Raw genomic sequence first — 18337 nt, forward strand, 5'->3', positions numbered from 1 at the left:
TATCCACCATGAAGTTCAACAAACTCGGTCATCACTTTCAGGGAGAAGTCGTTGAGATAGAGATCTACGTCCTGCATTAGCTACAATAATTTTAGTATAACTATATTAATATTTAAAAAAATCCACAACAAAATGTAGGGTTTCTGTATAATTGAATTCTACTTGTAAATTAATCAAACTAGTATTGCTTAGAGAAATTGCCTTAGGATTGTTGTAAGGCATGAGGCCATATGGTTTGGTAGTTTAAATTGCTTGAATATAACTCAATACATGTTGAACGTTTGGGGATCTATAAATGTTTGTTTGACAGGTGAGAAATTTTGGGAAAATGACTAGTTACAAGGGAAACTCTGCTAAATTTTTGGTAGAAGTCAACCTTGAGGTCAACTTGAAATAAATTTTGTTTTGGTTAGATGGGCAATTTGGTCAAGTGTGCTCGGCACTTGCCAAGTGTCGGACACTCATAGGGTTCGGCTCAAATTCCACTTTGAGTTAGGTCCTTTCAAAAAATATCCCAAATTTTTATCAAGAAAAAAGAAAATGTCCCAAAACCCCAAAAGTGAAAAAAAATAATAATAATAAAAAATTCCCAAAAAAGGAGGAGTTCAACAAAAAAAAAAAAATTAATAAGAAAAAAGAATGAAACGAAAACCTCCACAAAACCCTCTTTCCGGTTCATCTAACGGCTCTAAGAACTGAGATACGTACAATAATTTACCGCTCTTTCAAGCAAGACTATCAGTGAACAAGCAGATGTAAACGCTCAAACGCCATGAAGCTGCAATCTTTGAATAAAGGATATGCAATCCGAACTCTCAGTCCCAAACCCAATGGCTCCGCAAAGCCGAAAATCTCAAAAACCATTCGATCATGCGCTACAAAACAGGACCTTCGAGGCCAATCCGTCGCTGTGAGCTATTTCATTCCCTTCTCTTATTGCTTTGAGTCATTGCACTTCCATACGCCAACCAAAGTTGGTTTTTGCAGATTATCGGTTTGGGAAAATCTGGGAGAGCTGCTGCCAGGCTTGCTCTGGCCAGAGGTGCTTCAGTTTTAGCCTTTGACCAGAATCCGAATTTTGGTCTTTTAGAGGTATTCCCATGAATCCATTGTTCCATTTGTAACTGGGTTTACATCATAAACAAGGAAAGTCATGCATAGTTTTAGTAGTTAAAGTGCTAATTTTTTTGCAGCAAGATCCGGTTTTTGAGAGGCTTGGTAATGATAATGGTGGATTGAGGACAATTTTGGGTCAATTTGATGGAGAGCTACTTGATAATGCGGACAGGGTGGTCGTGTCCCCTGGAGTTCCCCTACAAAACTATGGTCTTTCCTCTTTGTTGCATTTGGTGAGTAGTAGTGTTTATAAGTTATATGTTAATTGGCAGTGATTTAAATATTTTGAGAATACAAAAATCTTTTTTTCTACTATTCTTGAGATATTGTCATTTTTTTTTTGTTGGTGAACATTTTGGTGTTTTTTTTTCCTGTCAAAATGCAGGGAAAGCAGGTGATGTCTGAGTTGGATTTTGCTGCCGAAATTCTCCCAAAAAGTATCAAGATTTTAGCAGTGACAGGGACTAATGGAAAATCAACTGTTGTCACTTTTGCTGGACAGGTTACACATCTTTTTTTAATGCTTATTCATGGTAATTTTAGTAGTAAATGTCTTATATTGTTGCTGATGGCAACATAATCTGAACCAAATTGCTGTTTGAATGAATTCCTTAATCGAAGCCCAAATGAAAAATGACCAATGAGAAAAAAGAAGTGCTGATGTTTTGTGAAATTCACTACTTATCAACCAAAATATGCTCCCCCAATACCCAAATTCCAAAAAATGGATGAATAATTAAAACTGAAAAAAATGCATGTATAATTTATAAAATTTAAGATAAAGCTGTCTTTAGAATTGCTTCCAACTTGTATTGCTTTCAATTGACATAATTTCCTGTCTGTTGCCTATAGAAGCTGCGTATCCATGTAAAGTATCTTGAAATTGCTAGGATAAATCTATTTTCTTAAATCATGAATTTATCCGGTTGTAAAATGGAGTTCCACATTCTATCAATTAATATTCTTTTACTCATTTGAAGGTAGATGCTTAGCCATTTTGGCATCGAGACATTTGTGGGGGGTAACCTTGGGAGTCCACTCTCAGAGGCTGCTTTCCAATGCTTACAGCCACATTCTTTAAAACCCAAGTTTAAGGTAAGTCCAATTGTTTGGTTTGCATTCTCTTCCGGTGCCATATTATTTATGAAAGTGACTTTTGCAATAGCATAGTTGAAAATAATTGATCAACTATGAATTTGTTTGGTCAACTTGAAAGTGTTTGATGCCCAGAGGAGACATGTCATAGGCATATAAAGATGTTGCTACATTTTTCCAGGTTGCAGTTGTGGAGGTTAGCAGTTATCAAATGGAGATTCCTAACAAATGTTTCTGCCCTTCCGTAAGTGGTCTTTGAAAGTTCGCTTTGTTTTGGCCCTGTCAGCTTCAGTAGTGTTTCATAGTTTCCTCTTCCAATACTATTGGCTTTTTTTGTAGGTTGCTGTGGTGTTGAACCTTACACCTGATCATCTAGAAAGGCACAGCACAATGAGAGATTATGCAGTGATTAAATGCCGGTTATTTCTTCACATGACTGATGCCAAGCTTGGGCTTCTTTGTCTTGGTATGTACTTTTCATTTTCTGGGTAAATGTACCTTGGCATCTAAAGCATTTGTCTGAAATTATAACTGACATCACTTGTTTGTATTTCCCCCCCTATTCCAGTTTTCTTAATAAGATTTACTTCCTTTTAGATATGGGAAAAAGTTGAGAGCATGCAAGAAAAGAGAGCTCGTATGGTTGGGTTGGACATTGCATCGAAGGCATAATGGTTAAACCCATTTTGTTGATAGCAATATTAATTTAGGAATGGGAAACAACGTGTGAGGTTGAATGCTTACATTTTTCTCTTTTTGACGAGAAACAAATTCTTAGATTTATTATAGCTAACTTTTAGAAAAAGGGAAATTATTAGGTTCCTGACGAAAATGATCCCAACCTGGAAGATATATATGGATGTTGAGATTGAATCTTGATCAAGACAATTCTACTTCTTTTTTTCTTGAGAAATCTACTACTAAAAATGATATTGGGATGACTTCTCATTCCAATGAGCTGTGGACTTGGTGATACTTAAGATGGTCTCCCAAGTCCATTGGGCCTCATGTCAGAGATTGGGAATGCAAGTCGGTCAAGGTAGATCAAGTTCATTTCAGGCAGATTGTCATGTGCTGATGTTTACATCCAAAGATAAAGTCATAACTGCTTCAAGTGCCATGATTGAATTAAAAAAAAAGAGCTATTTAATTCCATACAGTTTATTGGTTTAAGAACTATTTACATCCCTGTGAGTCAAATTTTATATGTTTCTATCTGGTTATCATCTTTTTAAAAAATGAAGCATGAACCTTATCAAATACTGCATACGATTTTTAGAACCAAGTTTAAAATGAAAAAGATGTGATGATGAGAGCCTTTTGAGTTGGTCTCACCTTATCCTCATTCACTCTGCTGTCTGTATAGAAATCTGTGATTTCGGTGATGCTCATGTAGTTACTTATATGAGATTCGATATGTCTCAACAGATTTTCTCACAATCCATTTTAGGAAACCAGTACTTGAATGAAGCAATTATGGAAAGCATGAATGAATTTAATCTTGCTTGGATAGGAGCCACTCCAGGTGTAAAAGTAAGAATTACTTAGTATTGCCATTTTATTTATAAAAAACTATGAAATTTTCTAGGAAAAGTCTATTTAGTATCATCTCTGATGTTAATTGTGGTAATATATATGGAAAGATTGATATGGAGGCAAAAATTGCAAGCTTTGAAGTGCCTGCATTGGGAGTCAATTCACAACTGCAATTGGGTGCAATGAACACAATTGGGATACACAACTATCACAATGCTGCAGTGGCTGCTCTGTCTGTTGTTGGACTGAATGTTGGACTCGATATTGAAGACATTGGTCCAAGTATTGAAAAATTAAGGGCACCACCCCATCGTATGCAAATTGGTAAGCTGAAACAGATGCATCTCTATAAGTAGTGAACTTTTTGTTTTCTGTAAGCATTTTCAGCTTAGTGCCTTGTTCTTTTGTCATTCTCTTTTGATTGGAAATTATAAAATCAATTATTTCGAGCATACTTTTTTTTTTGGCCTGGGGATCAGATTTGGAAGAAAAAGGAGTAGATTTGTGACCAAGAGCCCATCCTTGATCCAAGCCGAGTTTTCCATTCCTTGTTCACTAGTTCAGTGTTGTTATGCAGTATGCAAGGATATCCGTGGAGTAACTTGGGTTGATGACAGTAAGGCAACAAATGTTGAAGCAACATACGCAGGACTAATGGGTCTGAAGAGACAAAAGTCTCTGATTCTACTCGGGGGCCTTGCAAAGGTTACAATTAAATGCTTGTCGTAAATGCTGCTTTAATCCTTATAATTGCTCAGTTGCCTTTGTTTCTTTTACATACATGGAAAGCTTAGAGAATGCTATTGCATTCACCACAATTGTCAAGTGGAAAGAAAAGATAGAAAAACTTAGTAATAACAAAACAAAAAAAAATATATATATATTTGGCTAATGATTGTGCATGTTGATGTTTAATCCAACTTGTACATTTAATTCCATTGAGATCCAGAATCTGACTTACATTCTGTTACGTTTCATCTAAAATTCATGTGACAAATCCCTGTTTGTGGTGCTTGTCAAATTCATATTTAAGAAAGCATTGTATACGTCAAAATGGTTAGTTTATGTGCTATTGGTGCTGCATCATCAGCATTTTACAATAATTTCTCATGTTCCTAACATTTTACTCTTCTCATTCTGTGACGGGTTTGGTTTATATATGAATGAAAGAATTACATTAGATTTCATTAATTTGAATGGAGTAAGTCTGCTTTCTTTATGAAGTCAAAGTACCTTTCTCTTGTATGTGGCCTTCAATTTTATTTTATTTTTTTCAAACACACATGTCAATGTATTACAATTTTCTTCTGGTTTGAGCTATAGATTTTTGAATTGAGAGTGTGTGCATCTCTCCGGGACCATCACATGGCAAGTGTCCAAGGCCATGATTTTATGCATACCATGATATTGTTTTTCTTGTTTTTGCAGGTGTTAGATGGACAAGAGTCTAATGGTTTTGAACAATTGATAGAACCTTTGAAGTACCATAGATGTGTAATCACTGTATATCATCTTTTCCTCTTCATTTATACTTAACACACATCACTGCTTATGTCTTCATATTTTGTGTTAGTTTTCCAATATCAGATTACTGTCTACCTGTATCTGTAATTATTCCTTGCCAACTAATTCTAAATTTCTGGCATACTAATGCTATCTGTTCATAAATGTCTCTAAGTTTGGATCTTCCGGAACGCTGATTCAGAAGACATTGTCTGAAAATGGTCTTAGCATTCCCTGTATCAGAGCAGTAAATCTGAAGGGCGCAGTTAGCTGGGCTAGGAGGATGGCAGAACATGGTATGTTCCATCATTGCTATAAACTGCCACAGAATCTGTTTCCATGTCTTTTATATGCAAGTCCGCGCTGCCTTTTAGTAACTTTAATATTGTGTAATAGCGTATTAGCAGGTTCCCAATGAAATTTCTAAAGTCACTGCTTTGCTGGAGCATTGTTTGAAGAGTTGCTTCAATTTTGAAATTGTTTCAGTATAAAATCAAAACATTATATTTGGATAGAACTAAGTTTCCTCCTCCGTTTTTAGTTACAAAATGAACCACAAGAAACAATATATGGTGTGGAAATTATCAAGGATTTCTATCAATCCCCAACATGTACCTCCATTGTTGAAAACTCCCCTTCTAGTTTTTCTCTACATATTATAATTTTGGCGACACAAAGATATGGAACTTAATTAATTTCTTTTCTCATTATTGCAGGGGACACTATTGTACTAAGTCCAGGTTGTGCAAGCTTTGATGAATTTAGAAATTTTGAGCATAGAGGAATGTTTTTCCAGGAGCTGGCCTTCTCATCATGTTAACTTCTAATTCACTTATTTATCTGAGTCACATAAAAATGTGGAAGATGAAGCTTCTTTTAAATTAAAATGTAAATTTCGAAAAGGATCAACGTGGGTTAACCCAGTTGGCCAAGGCAATGAGCTCGCCCCTTGCACCCCAATGTTTCGAATCCCTCCCTATAAATTAGTTTAATTTAGAGTAATTTAGACTATCACTTGTAGTTGAAATTATCGTTGAGAATGAGCGTTCTCTTAAAATAATAGTGATGAAACATGCATGGTTGTCAAAATGCATTCCATACTCTAAACCTCAATTGACAGGTTTTCTGTTGAACCTTTGCGTTTGGACAGAAAAACATCTCCTAATGATGTTTGCAAAAACTCCGAAAAAGTAATGTTTCGGTCTTGACATTCTAATCCTCACCCTTTGAAAATTAGGCAAATGATATGCAGACTCTAAACTAAAGCCAACCCTAAACCCAACATCAACAATATCATTTGCACACAAAAAAACAATATATGCATTTGGCTTAAGCAAATGACAAAAGAGACGATAAGTAAATACAGAAAGAGGTGCTCTAATCATATGCAGTAAAGATGGCAGAGGCTTTGGCAAATATTGGGCATAAGTATGCTCAGCGGTTCACTAATTTTCCCTTTAATGTAGCTTGTAAAATTAAAGTTGATGTTCGGTCCTGAGATTCTTGGAAGATAAATATTCGTCTTAAAAAAAGAAAAAAGAAAAAAAAAAGTAAAGTAAAGATTAAAAAGCCCATATCAAAGTCACCAGCTACAATCAGCCCAAGAAGTCAGATCCGACCCGTTTAGGATCTCTAAAGAGAAACACAACTGAGATGAGAAGTGAAAAAAGGAGAGGATTAAGCAAACTTGAATGACACAAGGCGTAGAAGAAGCTTACGGATTATAAGCACAAAAGAAGAAGCAAAAACCTTTTGGAACAATTTCTTCTCTATATATCCATTGCTTCTTCATTGCGTAATGTCTTTTCTTTCTTTGGTGGGTTCATTGCTCTGCTGCACTGAAACGTGATTTTGATGCAGGTATTCTTTGCTTCCAGACCCTTCCTTCCTCTTCCAGAGAATTCTCATATACTTATTACACTTCTATATATATATATAAAGCTTTGCTCTAAAATGATTTTCTTCTTTATGCAGTTGAGTTCCAATTTCCACAGGTATTGTCTTCCAGTTTTTATTTTATTTATTCAAATCCTTCTTCACAATATAAGCATTTTTTTTTCTTCTTGTTGTGTGTTTACCATATTGCATTTTTTGCCTTCAGCCTCAGGTTCCTCCAAAGCTAATTGCAATTTGAAGCTTATATGCACAATATAAATTTGGGGTTTTAAAAAAAAAAAAAATTTAATCTTGATTTTCATGAGTGTCTGTATGTTGGGTTAAGGGCTATGGTGATTGACTGAGGACAAGTGTTTGTTGGCAGCCTTAATTGCAAATGTAGACTTGCATAATGTTGGCTTGTAGGATTGGTTGGTGAGATTTTAGAGGATTTTGCCTGGTGATTTCTAATTTCCATAGTTGAGAGTATTTTTTCAGTGATGGAATAGAATATGGTTGGTTATTCTTATTAGGATATAAGATGTGGGCTGTGGGGGTTTCAAGTTCCTTCACTTGTGTTTGTTGTATGTTGTGTATGAATATTGTTATGAGCATTGAATTCATATTTTACGTTATGCCTGTATATTGCTTAGCCTTTAAATTTATTTGTTTAGTATGCTTGACATGAGGGTAGTTTCTAACTTCACTTAAAAAAACTGGAATTTGCTGACTCATAGTAGTGTATTTAAGAGAGGAGCAGAAGATATGTAGATTGGAGACTTATCATATATTGTCATTTAGATTTATGCATAGCTTCTAAACTATTAGAAAGTAATAGTTGGCGTGCATCCTAGAAGTTTAATTGTTGGGAACAGCCATGAACCGAAAAACTTTGTCATGGAACTGAAGCAGAGTTCAGGTGTTCAAATCTTGCAATTGCAACCTCCCAGTCCATGTGTTAGGCTTTCTAGTGGTGGGAATAGGCCAACGCATACAGGACGGATAGTGTTATGCTTGTCCCAGGTTATTTACAAGCAGGTTGTTGTTTTGGTGTGAAAACTGTCATTGCTAAAGGCTCAAAAATTGGGTCAATAGGAGTTTCTAACTTAGTGTTAGGAATTGATTTACAAGAGAAATGTTAGTATAGAAGTTAAGCTGGTACATAAGCATAATGACCTATCCCTTGTGTATTTCTCGTCTGATGTCTCACTGATTGTTTAGTAGCTTATATTTCATATTTAATTCATGTTTGAAAATCCTTTACCCTCGTTTTTTTCTTTCTATAACAAGTATTTAACTGGTAGGGAGGATCTCTGTTGATGTGAAATGGCATGAAGGTAAATCTTGATTATCAAGGTAATTTGATGTTTTACATAACCATGGTTTCATTGCTTCCTTTTTATGTATTTATTTCTTCTTATTTGTCATTGGCTTCCGTTGTTGGGGTTAACAAACCTAATTATACTGAGATTTTAGAGCATTGGGTTGATAATTGAGTCAACAGAGCCGCAATTTAATTTATTATTTTGCTGGTCTTCTGGTTTTCACAAGAACCAAATGCTAAATATCACTTCATAGCATCAAGGGGAGATCCTTATTCTCATTCAACCTGAGATTTTTTGATACTAAAGTTCTGGCCTTAAGAGGAACATTGATAATATGCAGAGATGAAACTGTCAATTGACAATGGCCAGGTGTCTTGCAATTCACGTAGAATCTATTCTCATATAGGCGAATGTCTCCATGATTCTTGTAAAAGATTAAAAATAATAATAATAAAATTCTTGTAGAAGCTTGACCGAGTAAACCTTTACCCATTTAATAAAAGGAATGTGTGCAGTCCTAAATAATAAAAAACCTTTGCATGTTGGGTTTTTTATGTTGCTGATATTTAACTCTCCTCTGCCTTTCTAGATTGATTTAAATTGTAAAAGTAGTAGTTCTGTAAATAGATAGGTTTCCATTTTTTTTAATGAAATTATGCTAATTTGCAAATGGCATTCTTCTTGTGCCTTAGGTTTTGTTAACACGATTGTTTGTCCTCCCATCAACCATTCTCCAAAGAATGTGGTCTGCCTGAGTGGCTGTACCCAAATGCAGATGGGGAGTAAGATCTGTAGTGTGGTGTCACGAGGAGCATCCAGTTCATGTTGTAAAGGTCTGCAGACAGGGAAAACAGGGACAAAAAATTTCAGTTTCCCTCTCTCCAAGAATCGTCCATCCAATATTGGCCAAACATCCCATGGAAACTGTTTCAGGTTTTTCTTCTCCAAGGATTCACGGTCATTAACAGTTAATGCTGGAGGACCTAATAAAGGAAGTCTTGAAATATCGTTGGCATGTCGGGGTATGAATACCAGGCTTTTGGTTCCCAGACAAGGAATGCTTCCCAAAATCAAGTGTAATGTGGGCCCAGTATCTTGGCCACAGGGATGTGCCTCTGCTGGTTTAATATTTGGATTGTTGGTCTGTAATTGTTCAGGACCAGCACATGCTGAAGCAGCTCACAGGGAGGATGAGGAAGATGACAATGATTTATCATATGTGAAATTCTCACATGGAAAAAAAGTTTACACTGACTACTCTATTATTGGTGAGCACGTTGTCTTCCTAGTTTTCGTAATGTCTTTTATTGATAATGAAAACTGTGATTTGTAACTGGTGTTTAAATGCTTCTATATTTGATACTACTTAGTGCATAGTTTAACTTCTCCACATCCACAGGAATACCTGGAGATGGGAGGTGCTTATTCCGCTCTGTTGCTCATGGGGCTTATTTACGAGCTGGGAAAGCAGCTCCTGCAGAGAGCCTTCAGAGAGAATTAGCAGATGACTTGAGAGCTCGGGTATGTCTTTGTTTTCTATTATTATGGTAGTGAGTTCAAATTTTCATTCATTCTTTAAAAGAAAGAAAAAAGAAATGGCGATTGTTTTTATAATTCATTCATTGGGTAGAGTTGCTTTTAATTTTTGGTTTCCCTACTCTAAACCTCGCTTGTATACATAATATTCGAGCTTTTTACCTCTTCCACCCCACCCTGCTGGGCCTGCCCATGCACTTTCTAAGCCAAAGCCTAGGCCTAAAAAATAATTATAGAATCTTGATAATACATTGTCTAATTTTGTGCATGTCTTCACAAAGGAGGCACATGGGGTATAGGGAAATGTAATGCCGTTCACATTATTTGCAATAATTTGCGTTAACAGGCCCCTGATTTGTTGGCTTGTCAAATTTTTAGGTTGCAGCTGAGTTTATCAAAAGGAGGGAAGAGACAGAATGGTGAGTTTTCTGATTGTGAGAACAACAAACATTTTGACAACCTTGTATGTTCAATCACATTTTCTTATATTATACTAAAAGAATTGTGTGTCATAATCTTGAATAAGGATATAGGAAGGATAATATATGATGATCAACTCACAATTTTATGGATTTGATTGGGTAAAGTGATGGGATTAGGGACTTAGTGTGAGTTGATTCTTGGATTGACATATATAAACGAGCTAAGATGTAATGCCTTTAGACAATGAAATATTGAAACCCTAGATGCTTCCTGAGCTAAGATATAACTCCTTTAGACATAGAAATATTGAAACCCTAGATGCCTGCGCCCCCCCCCCCCCCCTCTTGTTCTTCTTTGTCCTCTCCCTCTTTTTCTTCTCTCTTCTTCCCTCCCTTTCTTTCTCCCCCTCATCTATTTTTCCCATTGGTAATTAATATATGAAGCAAATCACCGAACCAAGTTCCAAATGAATAATCCTTACTTATGCGGTGAAGACCCATGGATGGACCTCATGGTGGTTTTGTGCTTGGCCAACAACTTAAGTTGCATAATTTTTTAAGTTAGTTGTGCCTATGTATGGGTGGGTGACTTAGTTACTTTAGAATCGGATAGCTTGCAGTTGTAGGACCAAACCATGTGACATTCATCTTGCCCAATTGACAGTGATCTTATGAGGACATGTTTCAAAAAATTTGTTGATGGACTTGTATTTGATGTCTTTATACAGGTTTGTTGAAGGTGATTTTGACACATATGTTTCCCAAATAAGAAAGCCACATGTATGGGGAGGTGAGCCTGAATTGTTCATGGCTTCACATGTTCTCAAGTAAGTTGTCTCTTCGTCTGCGTGTGCGTGCGCGTGGGCATGTGTGTGCGCCGATGTAATTATAGAAATGTTGATATACTAAAAACCCTATAACCATAAAAAACATAGTTTACCCTTTATACAATTATTGTTATTTACATATTTTTTTATTGTTGGGCATTGAAATGATGTAACCTTTGATCACTGCAGGATGCCAATCACAGTGTACATGTATGATGAAAAGGCTGGTGGGTTGATAACCATTGCTGAGTATGGGCAAGAATATGGCAAGGAAAATCCCATCAAAGTTCTCTACCACGGGTTTGGCCATTACGATGCCTTGCGTATTCCCGGAAAGAATGGTGGTAGATCTAGGCTTTAGCATATGCTGCATGATGTATTTGACAAAAAATTAGGATGAATAAAATCTTTGAAATAATAACAACTCAACACCGTGTACATGTGTATCTTATGTCGTACTGAAGGACTTCTTTTCTTGGTTTTAAACGAGACTTTGAAAAGCTTTACTTTTCATGATTGTTAATACCATTTTGTACTAGATTTATGTTCCACTTTTTTTCTACATTACTGCACTGTAGTGAATTACATTCCTCTTTGTCATTAGACTTTTGAACCCCAATTACACACATCAACAAAAGAGGCTATATCATAGATTTCATCACCATACCCATGCCAGATAAAGCAGATTTGAATAGACATATGATAAAATATATATAAAAAAAAGAAGTTATAATTTTACAATTTGACTATTGTTTCATGAGAATATTGGGTGTGCTATGGGACTTCAAATTAGGGATTGTCAAAGTTCCTAATGAGACTTTGGTATGAGAAATACTAATTTTCGCAGGTGTATCTTCCAATTTCTCTTTTTTCTAAGGTATACGGGTTTAGGATTTAGGGTGCATCTTCCATTTTTTTCTTTTTCTAAAGTATTCGAGTTTAGAATTTAAGATTTAGGGTTTATGGTACAAGGTTTAGGTCGCTGGCCTCGCCTACACAAGGCCAATTCCGACTCCAAATAATCTAGGAATCTGGGCCTCCAAATAATCTGAGAATCTGGGCCTCCAAACAGAGACCCCAAACCGAATTATAATGAGTCCTTTTTCCGGGTACAAAATATAACGAGTTTATTTCAACTTGTGCCTTAACCTCCCTAAAACCCCTCTACCTCTTTCTCTGCTGCCGCTGCTCACTTTGTGATCTTCCCTCCATCTCTGAGTCTCACCCTTCCTTCCATCTCAGTCATCATCTTGCTCGGTAATTATTTTCTTATTACTTTTCTTTGAGTTTTAGTATTAAATTAAACGAAATGCATCGGCTGTAGTTGATTGGCATTAAGTTGATATTATCGTTATTTACTTTTTCTGTTTGAGCTGTCTAGATAGCGTGTGTGAGGGTTGAGTCTCAAATTTGGCCTGCTTGAAATGACTGCCCTGGCTTTTTATTTGATTACTTATGTTGAATTTGGAAATTTCCAGCTTCACTAAGCTCTCTGTTTTTGCTATGATTCAGTTTAAACATGTTCTATTTGATTTCAGCTGTAAGTTTAATGGTTAATGTTTAGGTTGCTCGGAAAAACTGGATTGGTTTCAATGGCAATTTTTAATCTTTTTATATGTTTTTTGTAGCAAGAAAACGAATCATCTAGTCCAAGATCGGATTGGGTTATATTGAAAAACCTACCAACCGTCGTACAACCCTAGAGAAATAAGTGCGTGCATGAAGTAAGCACCAGTTATTCGCTGCGTAAAGTGAGAAAGAAAGAGGGAAGTGATAAAGGAATGGAGATAAATTTGGGGCAATTGGCGTTTGACATTGATTTTCATCCATCACAGCAGTTGGTGACTACAGGTCTTATCAACGGAGACCTTCATTTATACCGATACACATCTGATTCTGTACCTGAAAGGTCAATATTTTCTGAAGTTATCTTTTTTTATTTCTCTCTATTACTCGTTTGAGTTCTTATATAATTATTTTTTTGATGATGATGATATTAGGGTGTTGCAAGTTCATGCACACAGTGAATCTTGCAGAGCTGCTCGGTTCATCAATAATGGCCATGGTATTCTTAAGTGTTAGTTATTTGATATTGTTTTTGTACAATAACTAGTTGTGCTAATTAGAAGCTACTGATGGATGATATCAGCCATTTTGACGGGGTCTCCCGACTGCTCAATTCTTGCAACCGATGTGGAAACTGGTGCTGCTATTGCTCGCCTCGAAGATGCTCATGGGTCTCTCTCTCTGCTCTGTTATCAGTCAGTTCTCAAGAATGCTCATTTTGGTCATAATCTGAACATTACCTTAATCTAATGCAGGGGTGCAGTCAATAAGCTTATCAACTTGACAGAGTCCACGGTTGCCTCTGGAGATGACGAAGGCTGTATTAAGGTCATTTTGTGTTACATGTGCTTCCTTTTCTGTTGTTTTTACTGTTTTTTTCATTTGTCTGACGTTTTTTATTGTGCAGGTGTGGGATACCAGGCAACAATCTTGCTGCAATTCTTTTAAAGTTCATGAAGAGTACATTTCTGATATGACTTTTGCAGCTGATTCCATGAAAATCCTGGGAACTAGGTATTCCCTACTTGCCTTTTTATTTTTATTTTTTTGGTATTCCCTTTACTCTGCAAATGCAATACCTTCAAGAGTTGTTGTTATTTATTTACATTTATTCGTTTGCATTGTTAAGTGGAGATGGGACTCTTTCTGTTTGCAATCTTCGAAGAAATAAAGTAAGGGTTTTTCTTTTCTGAAACTGTCATAAGATACAAGCTCAACGCTCATAGTGGATTCCTAAAACATTTTTAATTTAACTTGTTGGTTCTACGGTTATGACAGGTCCAAGCGCAATCTGAATTTTCAGAAGAGGAGCTACTGTCTGTGGTTATCATGAAGGTTGCATTGCTTTCTCCTTTCTCTTTAAGCTCTTCTAGTAATTTTATGGTTTCATCAAAATCATATAAATTTCCCTCTTGCTTTTCTTCTTTTTTTTTTTCTTTTTTCTTTTATCAAGCCTCTTTTTCGTTTTTTTCGTGTGGTCAGAATGGTCGGAAAGTTGTTTGCAGCTCACACATTGGGAATCTATTATTGTATTCATGGGGCTGTTTCAATGATTGCAGGTATGTTATTATAATTTTTAACCATGTATGAAAAACTGAAAATTGCAATTGATGGGTAACCAAGTTGGTTAGAGATTTTGTCTTTAATCATGATAGAAAGACTTTCAATTTTATAGCTCCTCTCTCTCTCTCTCTCTCTCCCACCACTGATTTTCCCTTATGGATGACCCTTTGAATTCCAGTGATCGGTTTGTTGATTTCTCTCCAAATTCTGTTGATGTTTTGCTGAAGGTGAGTAGGTCATATATCTATTTTACCTCTATTGGAATTTAATTCTTCTAAGAGTTTGTCTGTTGAAGCATTTTGAATTTTCTTGGGTCAGCTTGATGAAGATAGGTTGATCACTGGATCTGAGACTGGACTTATCAGGTGAAATTTCATGCAGAATCAATTAATTATAATTTCATTGTTTTTATTAACTTTTTTAGCATTAAGATTAATTTCCAACAAATTTCTTTCAGCCTAGTAGGTATATTACCCAACAGAGTCATCCAACCAATTGCAGAGCACTCAGAATATCCTGTTGAGGGTCTTGGTAATGCATTCTTTTCTTTTCTAGAGGATTGAGTAATCAAAGTGTGTTTCTTTATTCCATTTGGGTGGTGCTAGAGGCACCAACTTTGGGCACCAACTTGCTCACCAACTCTCTAATAGAGGTGGAGCCCGCCAATACAACGGGTCCCACGCTCTATTAGAGAGTTGGTGAGCAAGTTGGTGCCTCTAGCATTTTCCATTCCATTTTTCTCGTTGTTTTGAGGAAGATTGAGGTTTTTCTAAAGGATAATTATTCACAGAAAAGCCACTATGGTGATAGACTCATTTATAACGACCATACAAGTAGTGCTTTTTAACATGTATGGTCTAATGATGATCTTAGTTGACTATGGTCTCATTGTTGAATCTTTACCATCAACCAAAAATCAAATTTTCTTATCTGTTTTATATATTTATTACATTTATACTCTAGCCTTGTGGTCTCTCCTTGAATCTGCAACTTATCTCCGTAGGTTATGGTTGGTTGACAAGCTGTCTTGTTTGGTTTTGTAGCCTTTTCCCATGATAAAAAGTTTCTGGGCAGTATAGCACATGATCAGATGTTGAAGGTCTCTCTCTCTCTCTCTCTCGCAACTTTGCTTATATTCTGTAGCCTGGGAAGTAAAGGATTGTGAAGTAACCTTGTTTCTTTAATACATTATCTTTTGTGAAAAATTGCTTTTATCTCTTAGTCACCTTTATGGCTTCTTGCTTACAAAGTTTTTAACTCTATATGTGTAATAGTTTTCAACATACTTTCTGGTGATATGTATTCTTAGTGGTTTTATGATTTCACTCTTGACAATCGTTTCATGCAGCTTTGGGATATGGATGACTTATTGCAAGGTTCTACAAAGACTTTAAAGCATCAAGCAGCTGTAGAAGACAGTGATAGTGATGAGATGGATATGGATAATAATCCTCCAAAGTCTAAGAAAGGTATTTACTCTTATTTAATATAAAAAAACTATCTTGCATCCTCCATAGATGCCCTTGCCCTGGACATAGTCGTGAGTTTTAGGAAGAACTACCCTTAAGCTTTCATCTATGCCCGTCACATTAATTAGAGATTTTTAAGCTAACATAACTGGCAAATGATTGATTCTTTTGCATCATGTTGGGTCTCACTTTGTGGCCGCTTTCTTAGAAAAACTAATTGATCAGAATCTTTTTAAACAAAGTAAACAGTTTTTAAATCTTTCATAAGGATCTGATAAAATAAGATTTCCCTGGACTCCTTTTTAAAATCAGAATTATCCCCACTTTTTAATTGGTTTGAGGATAGAAAAAAAAAAAAGAAGAGGTTCTTTGCAGGCTACTGGCCCTGGCGGTTAGGTTGGCCACTACTTTTATAACTCGAGAAATGAGTTAGAGAGCAAATTCAAAGTCCTCATTCTATTCAGAGAGCAAATTCAGTCCAATGCAAGCAATTTAGTCCGAGTGTTTCCAAATGCTATGTAATACCACAGCGGTCAGAGCCTACTAACTTGTGCCTTTTGCATGCTGAGTGCCAAAAGGAATAAAGCATGGATCAAATATTATTGAAAGCATTCTTCTGGGTTGTAATTAATTGATGTTACAATCTTTGCAGGGACAAAGAGGAAAAATGCAAGCAAAGCTCATGTTTCGGGCAGTTCAAACAATTTTTTTGCTGATTTACAGATGGATGGTTGAATGCAATGTGTTCAACTTTGGTACAACATTTTCGTCGATGAACAAGTGCCTAATGCTATACCTGTTAATCATCACTCTCGTGCTTTAGGGGATTGTATTATTTCAGTTTTTGTTTTTTGTTTTCTTTTATGATGTGAGGTAGGGCTGCTAAAAATGTTTTTCACTTGCAGATTGGCAGCGTCCACAAGTAATTTATGGTATTTCACCCATTAGCTTTGTAGCACTGTTTTTCTGCTTTTCCAAATGAAAGTTCGGGTTTCAAAACAAATTAACCCAACCTGGGACGAATTTGGGCTAGGTTTGGGTTGCCCACCTTTATGGTTTTGCAAACTCAGCCCATGGGCTCGATCCAACACCAACCTATTTTACAACGATTTTTTTTTAGTACAACCGATTTGGGAGAGGAGACTTTACACCAATATTAATTGGGTGCCTTGGGGTTTTGAATCTTTGCCCAGATGGATGGAGGTGGAAGAGCTTAACCAATTGAGCTACACTTGATTGGCACATATTTTACAATGTTAACATTACTTTCATTCAAAAAGGACAATATGTTGATTCATTCCAAAACTAAACAAGTTACTTACCCTGCAAAGTTGCAACTAAGAAAAATCATGCAAAAGAAAGGATGGGGTGTTCAAAACGTTTAGACTAGGGTATGAGTAGTAATTGTGTTTTGCTGGGTGTACAATGGATGCTGAGTAACTACTTAATCATCCGAAAATGTATGCATATTGAGTGAGTATATATGTTTAAATATATATTGAATTAAAACATATTAAAATTGGGGTTAAAAACCGGTATTGGTTCGGGTTGGCAAGGCCTCAACACAACCCAATGCATGCATAGGAGGAGGCCAAATTAAGAAATGTGTTACAGGCCCGGTCCAAATCCTAGAGTGGATTTGGTCTATCATAAATGGTGGGGCCTAAGGATTTTGAAACCCAACCCACGTGGAAATGGCTTCATGCTGAGTATCTCAGAAGAAACTGTAATTATGGGTTATAGTGAGTGGGTTATAATGAGGGAGTTCAAATTTTTTCATTCTCCTTTCGTTTTTTTAACTTTAAAAACAAGAAGCAAAAAACAAGTGAGAGTCTAAACTACAGGAAGGGGGATTCAGACACACACACAACTGATGCCATGTTCATGAAATAAATTTGTTTTATGAATTTGATTTTCTTTTTTCAAGTGAAAATGTTCATAAAAATAAAAATATAACTCAAGAGAAAATTGATGGTAAAATAAATTGAGGTTAAAACAATGGTTAAATAATAAATGAACTTGGATTTGAAGGAAAAAATATGGGAGACTCGTCATTATACCCAATATAGGAGCCCAAATTATAAATGTTTAAAATAAAATAAAATATATAAAAAAAACCATATATGAAATAGACTTTAAAAACACATCCAAAGCCCATTTACAACATAACAAAAGGCTTTTAACTTCTTTTAAATTACAAAATTACCATTAATTTCTTAAAACAAACTTAACCCCAAAACCTCATAAAAAAGCCCAAAACACTCAATAGGGCATCAAAGTAATTTAATAATCAAAATTAAATTCAATAGGGCCGGCTATTATTTTTTGGGTTTTTTGTGTGCTTGTTTATAGAAATTAAATAATATAGAGTTTATTTATAATTTTAGTGCTAAGAATAGATATATGAATAAATATCTCAAAAAATAATTAAGGTCTAGTATGTATAGGAAAACTGTTTGAGACCTTTGGGTTTTTGTCTCGTCGTATAAAACAAGTGAAAGCAA

General features: G+C 35.7%; 3 protein-coding genes across 8 annotated transcripts; all 3 read left to right on the plus strand.

The window, feature by feature from the left end:
• Positions 1-643: 643 nt before the first annotated feature.
• On the plus strand, positions 644-6187 carry LOC110745227 (uncharacterized). The gene is made up of 13 exons (XM_021945312.2): positions 644-910; positions 988-1092; positions 1194-1349; positions 1502-1618; positions 2101-2211; positions 2393-2455; positions 2551-2677; positions 3662-3744; positions 3855-4071; positions 4325-4452; positions 5176-5250; positions 5426-5546; positions 5967-6187. Exons 1-13 carry the CDS (start codon positions 773-775, stop codon positions 6068-6070), a joined length of 1545 nt encoding a protein of 514 aa, XP_021801004.1. The 5' UTR covers positions 644-772; the 3' UTR covers positions 6071-6187.
• Positions 6188-6895: 708 nt separating this feature from the next.
• LOC110745229 (OVARIAN TUMOR DOMAIN-containing deubiquitinating enzyme 4-like) lies at positions 6896-11758 on the plus strand. 5 transcript variants are annotated; one of them, XM_021945316.2, is made up of 9 exons: positions 6896-7110; positions 7225-7244; positions 8430-8481; positions 9143-9472; positions 9608-9718; positions 9850-9971; positions 10365-10405; positions 11137-11235; positions 11425-11758. In XM_021945316.2, the coding sequence occupies exons 3-9, from the start codon at positions 8457-8459 to the stop codon at positions 11594-11596; spliced, it is 900 nt and encodes a 299-aa protein (XP_021801008.1). In that variant the 5' UTR covers positions 6896-7110; positions 7225-7244; positions 8430-8456; the 3' UTR covers positions 11597-11758. The 5 variants fall into 5 exon arrangements, with proteins under 5 accessions (XP_021801008.1, XP_088100321.1, XP_088100322.1 ...); XM_088244195.1 differs by having other exon boundaries at positions 8416-8481; positions 9143-9718; XM_021945314.2 differs by having other exon boundaries at positions 6897-7110; positions 9143-9718.
• Positions 11759-12151: 393 nt separating this feature from the next.
• WDR55 (transducin family protein / WD-40 repeat family protein) lies at positions 12152-16777 on the plus strand. 2 transcript variants are annotated; one of them, XM_021945313.2, is made up of 15 exons: positions 12152-12492; positions 12864-13144; positions 13236-13300; positions 13385-13472; positions 13557-13629; positions 13709-13815; positions 13931-13973; positions 14080-14136; positions 14284-14360; positions 14543-14591; positions 14683-14729; positions 14822-14895; positions 15408-15463; positions 15713-15833; positions 16486-16777. In XM_021945313.2, exons 2-15 carry the CDS (start codon positions 13017-13019, stop codon positions 16566-16568), a joined length of 1068 nt encoding a protein of 355 aa, XP_021801005.1. In that variant the 5' UTR covers positions 12152-12492; positions 12864-13016; the 3' UTR covers positions 16569-16777. The 2 variants fall into 2 exon arrangements, with proteins under 2 accessions (XP_021801005.1, XP_088111980.1); XM_088255854.1 differs by lacking the exon at positions 12152-12492 and adding an exon at positions 12655-12775.
• The last annotated feature ends 1560 nt before the right edge of the window (positions 16778-18337 follow it).

This window comes from Prunus avium, chromosome 7 (assembly GCF_965620075.1).
Source record: "Prunus avium chromosome 7, drPruAviu1.hap1.1, whole genome shotgun sequence".
NCBI lineage: Eukaryota > Viridiplantae > Streptophyta > Magnoliopsida > Rosales > Rosaceae > Prunus > Prunus avium.

What these genes read in the sequence shown, in the direction of transcription:
- LOC110745227 (XM_021945312.2), top strand. Translation starts at nt 773, where the DNA reads ATGAAGCTGCAATCTTTGAATAAAGGATATGCAATCCGAACTCTCAGT. An exon ending in TTTCCTCTTTGTTGCATTTG is followed by an intron (nt 1,350 to 1,501) that starts GTGAGTAGTAGT and finishes GTCAAAATGCAG; the next exon opens with GGAAAGCAGGTGATGTCTGA. An exon ending in GAGCCACTCCAGGTGTAAAA is followed by an intron (nt 3,745 to 3,854) that starts GTAAGAATTACT and finishes ATATATGGAAAG; the next exon opens with ATTGATATGGAGGCAAAAAT.
- LOC110745229 (XM_088244195.1), top strand. Translation starts at nt 8,457, where the DNA reads ATGAAGGTAAATCTTGATTATCAAG. An exon ending in CACTGACTACTCTATTATTG is followed by an intron (nt 9,719 to 9,849) that starts GTGAGCACGTTG and finishes CCACATCCACAG; the next exon opens with GAATACCTGGAGATGGGAGG. An exon ending in AGGAGGGAAGAGACAGAATG is followed by an intron (nt 10,406 to 11,136) that starts GTGAGTTTTCTG and finishes GTCTTTATACAG; the next exon opens with GTTTGTTGAAGGTGATTTTG.
- WDR55 (XM_021945313.2), top strand. Translation starts at nt 13,017, where the DNA reads ATGGAGATAAATTTGGGGCAATTGGCGTTTGACATTGATTTTCATCCA. An exon ending in GCAATCTTCGAAGAAATAAA is followed by an intron (nt 13,974 to 14,079) that starts GTAAGGGTTTTT and finishes CGGTTATGACAG; the next exon opens with GTCCAAGCGCAATCTGAATT. An exon ending in TCCTCCAAAGTCTAAGAAAG is followed by an intron (nt 15,834 to 16,485) that starts GTATTTACTCTT and finishes CAATCTTTGCAG; the next exon opens with GGACAAAGAGGAAAAATGCA.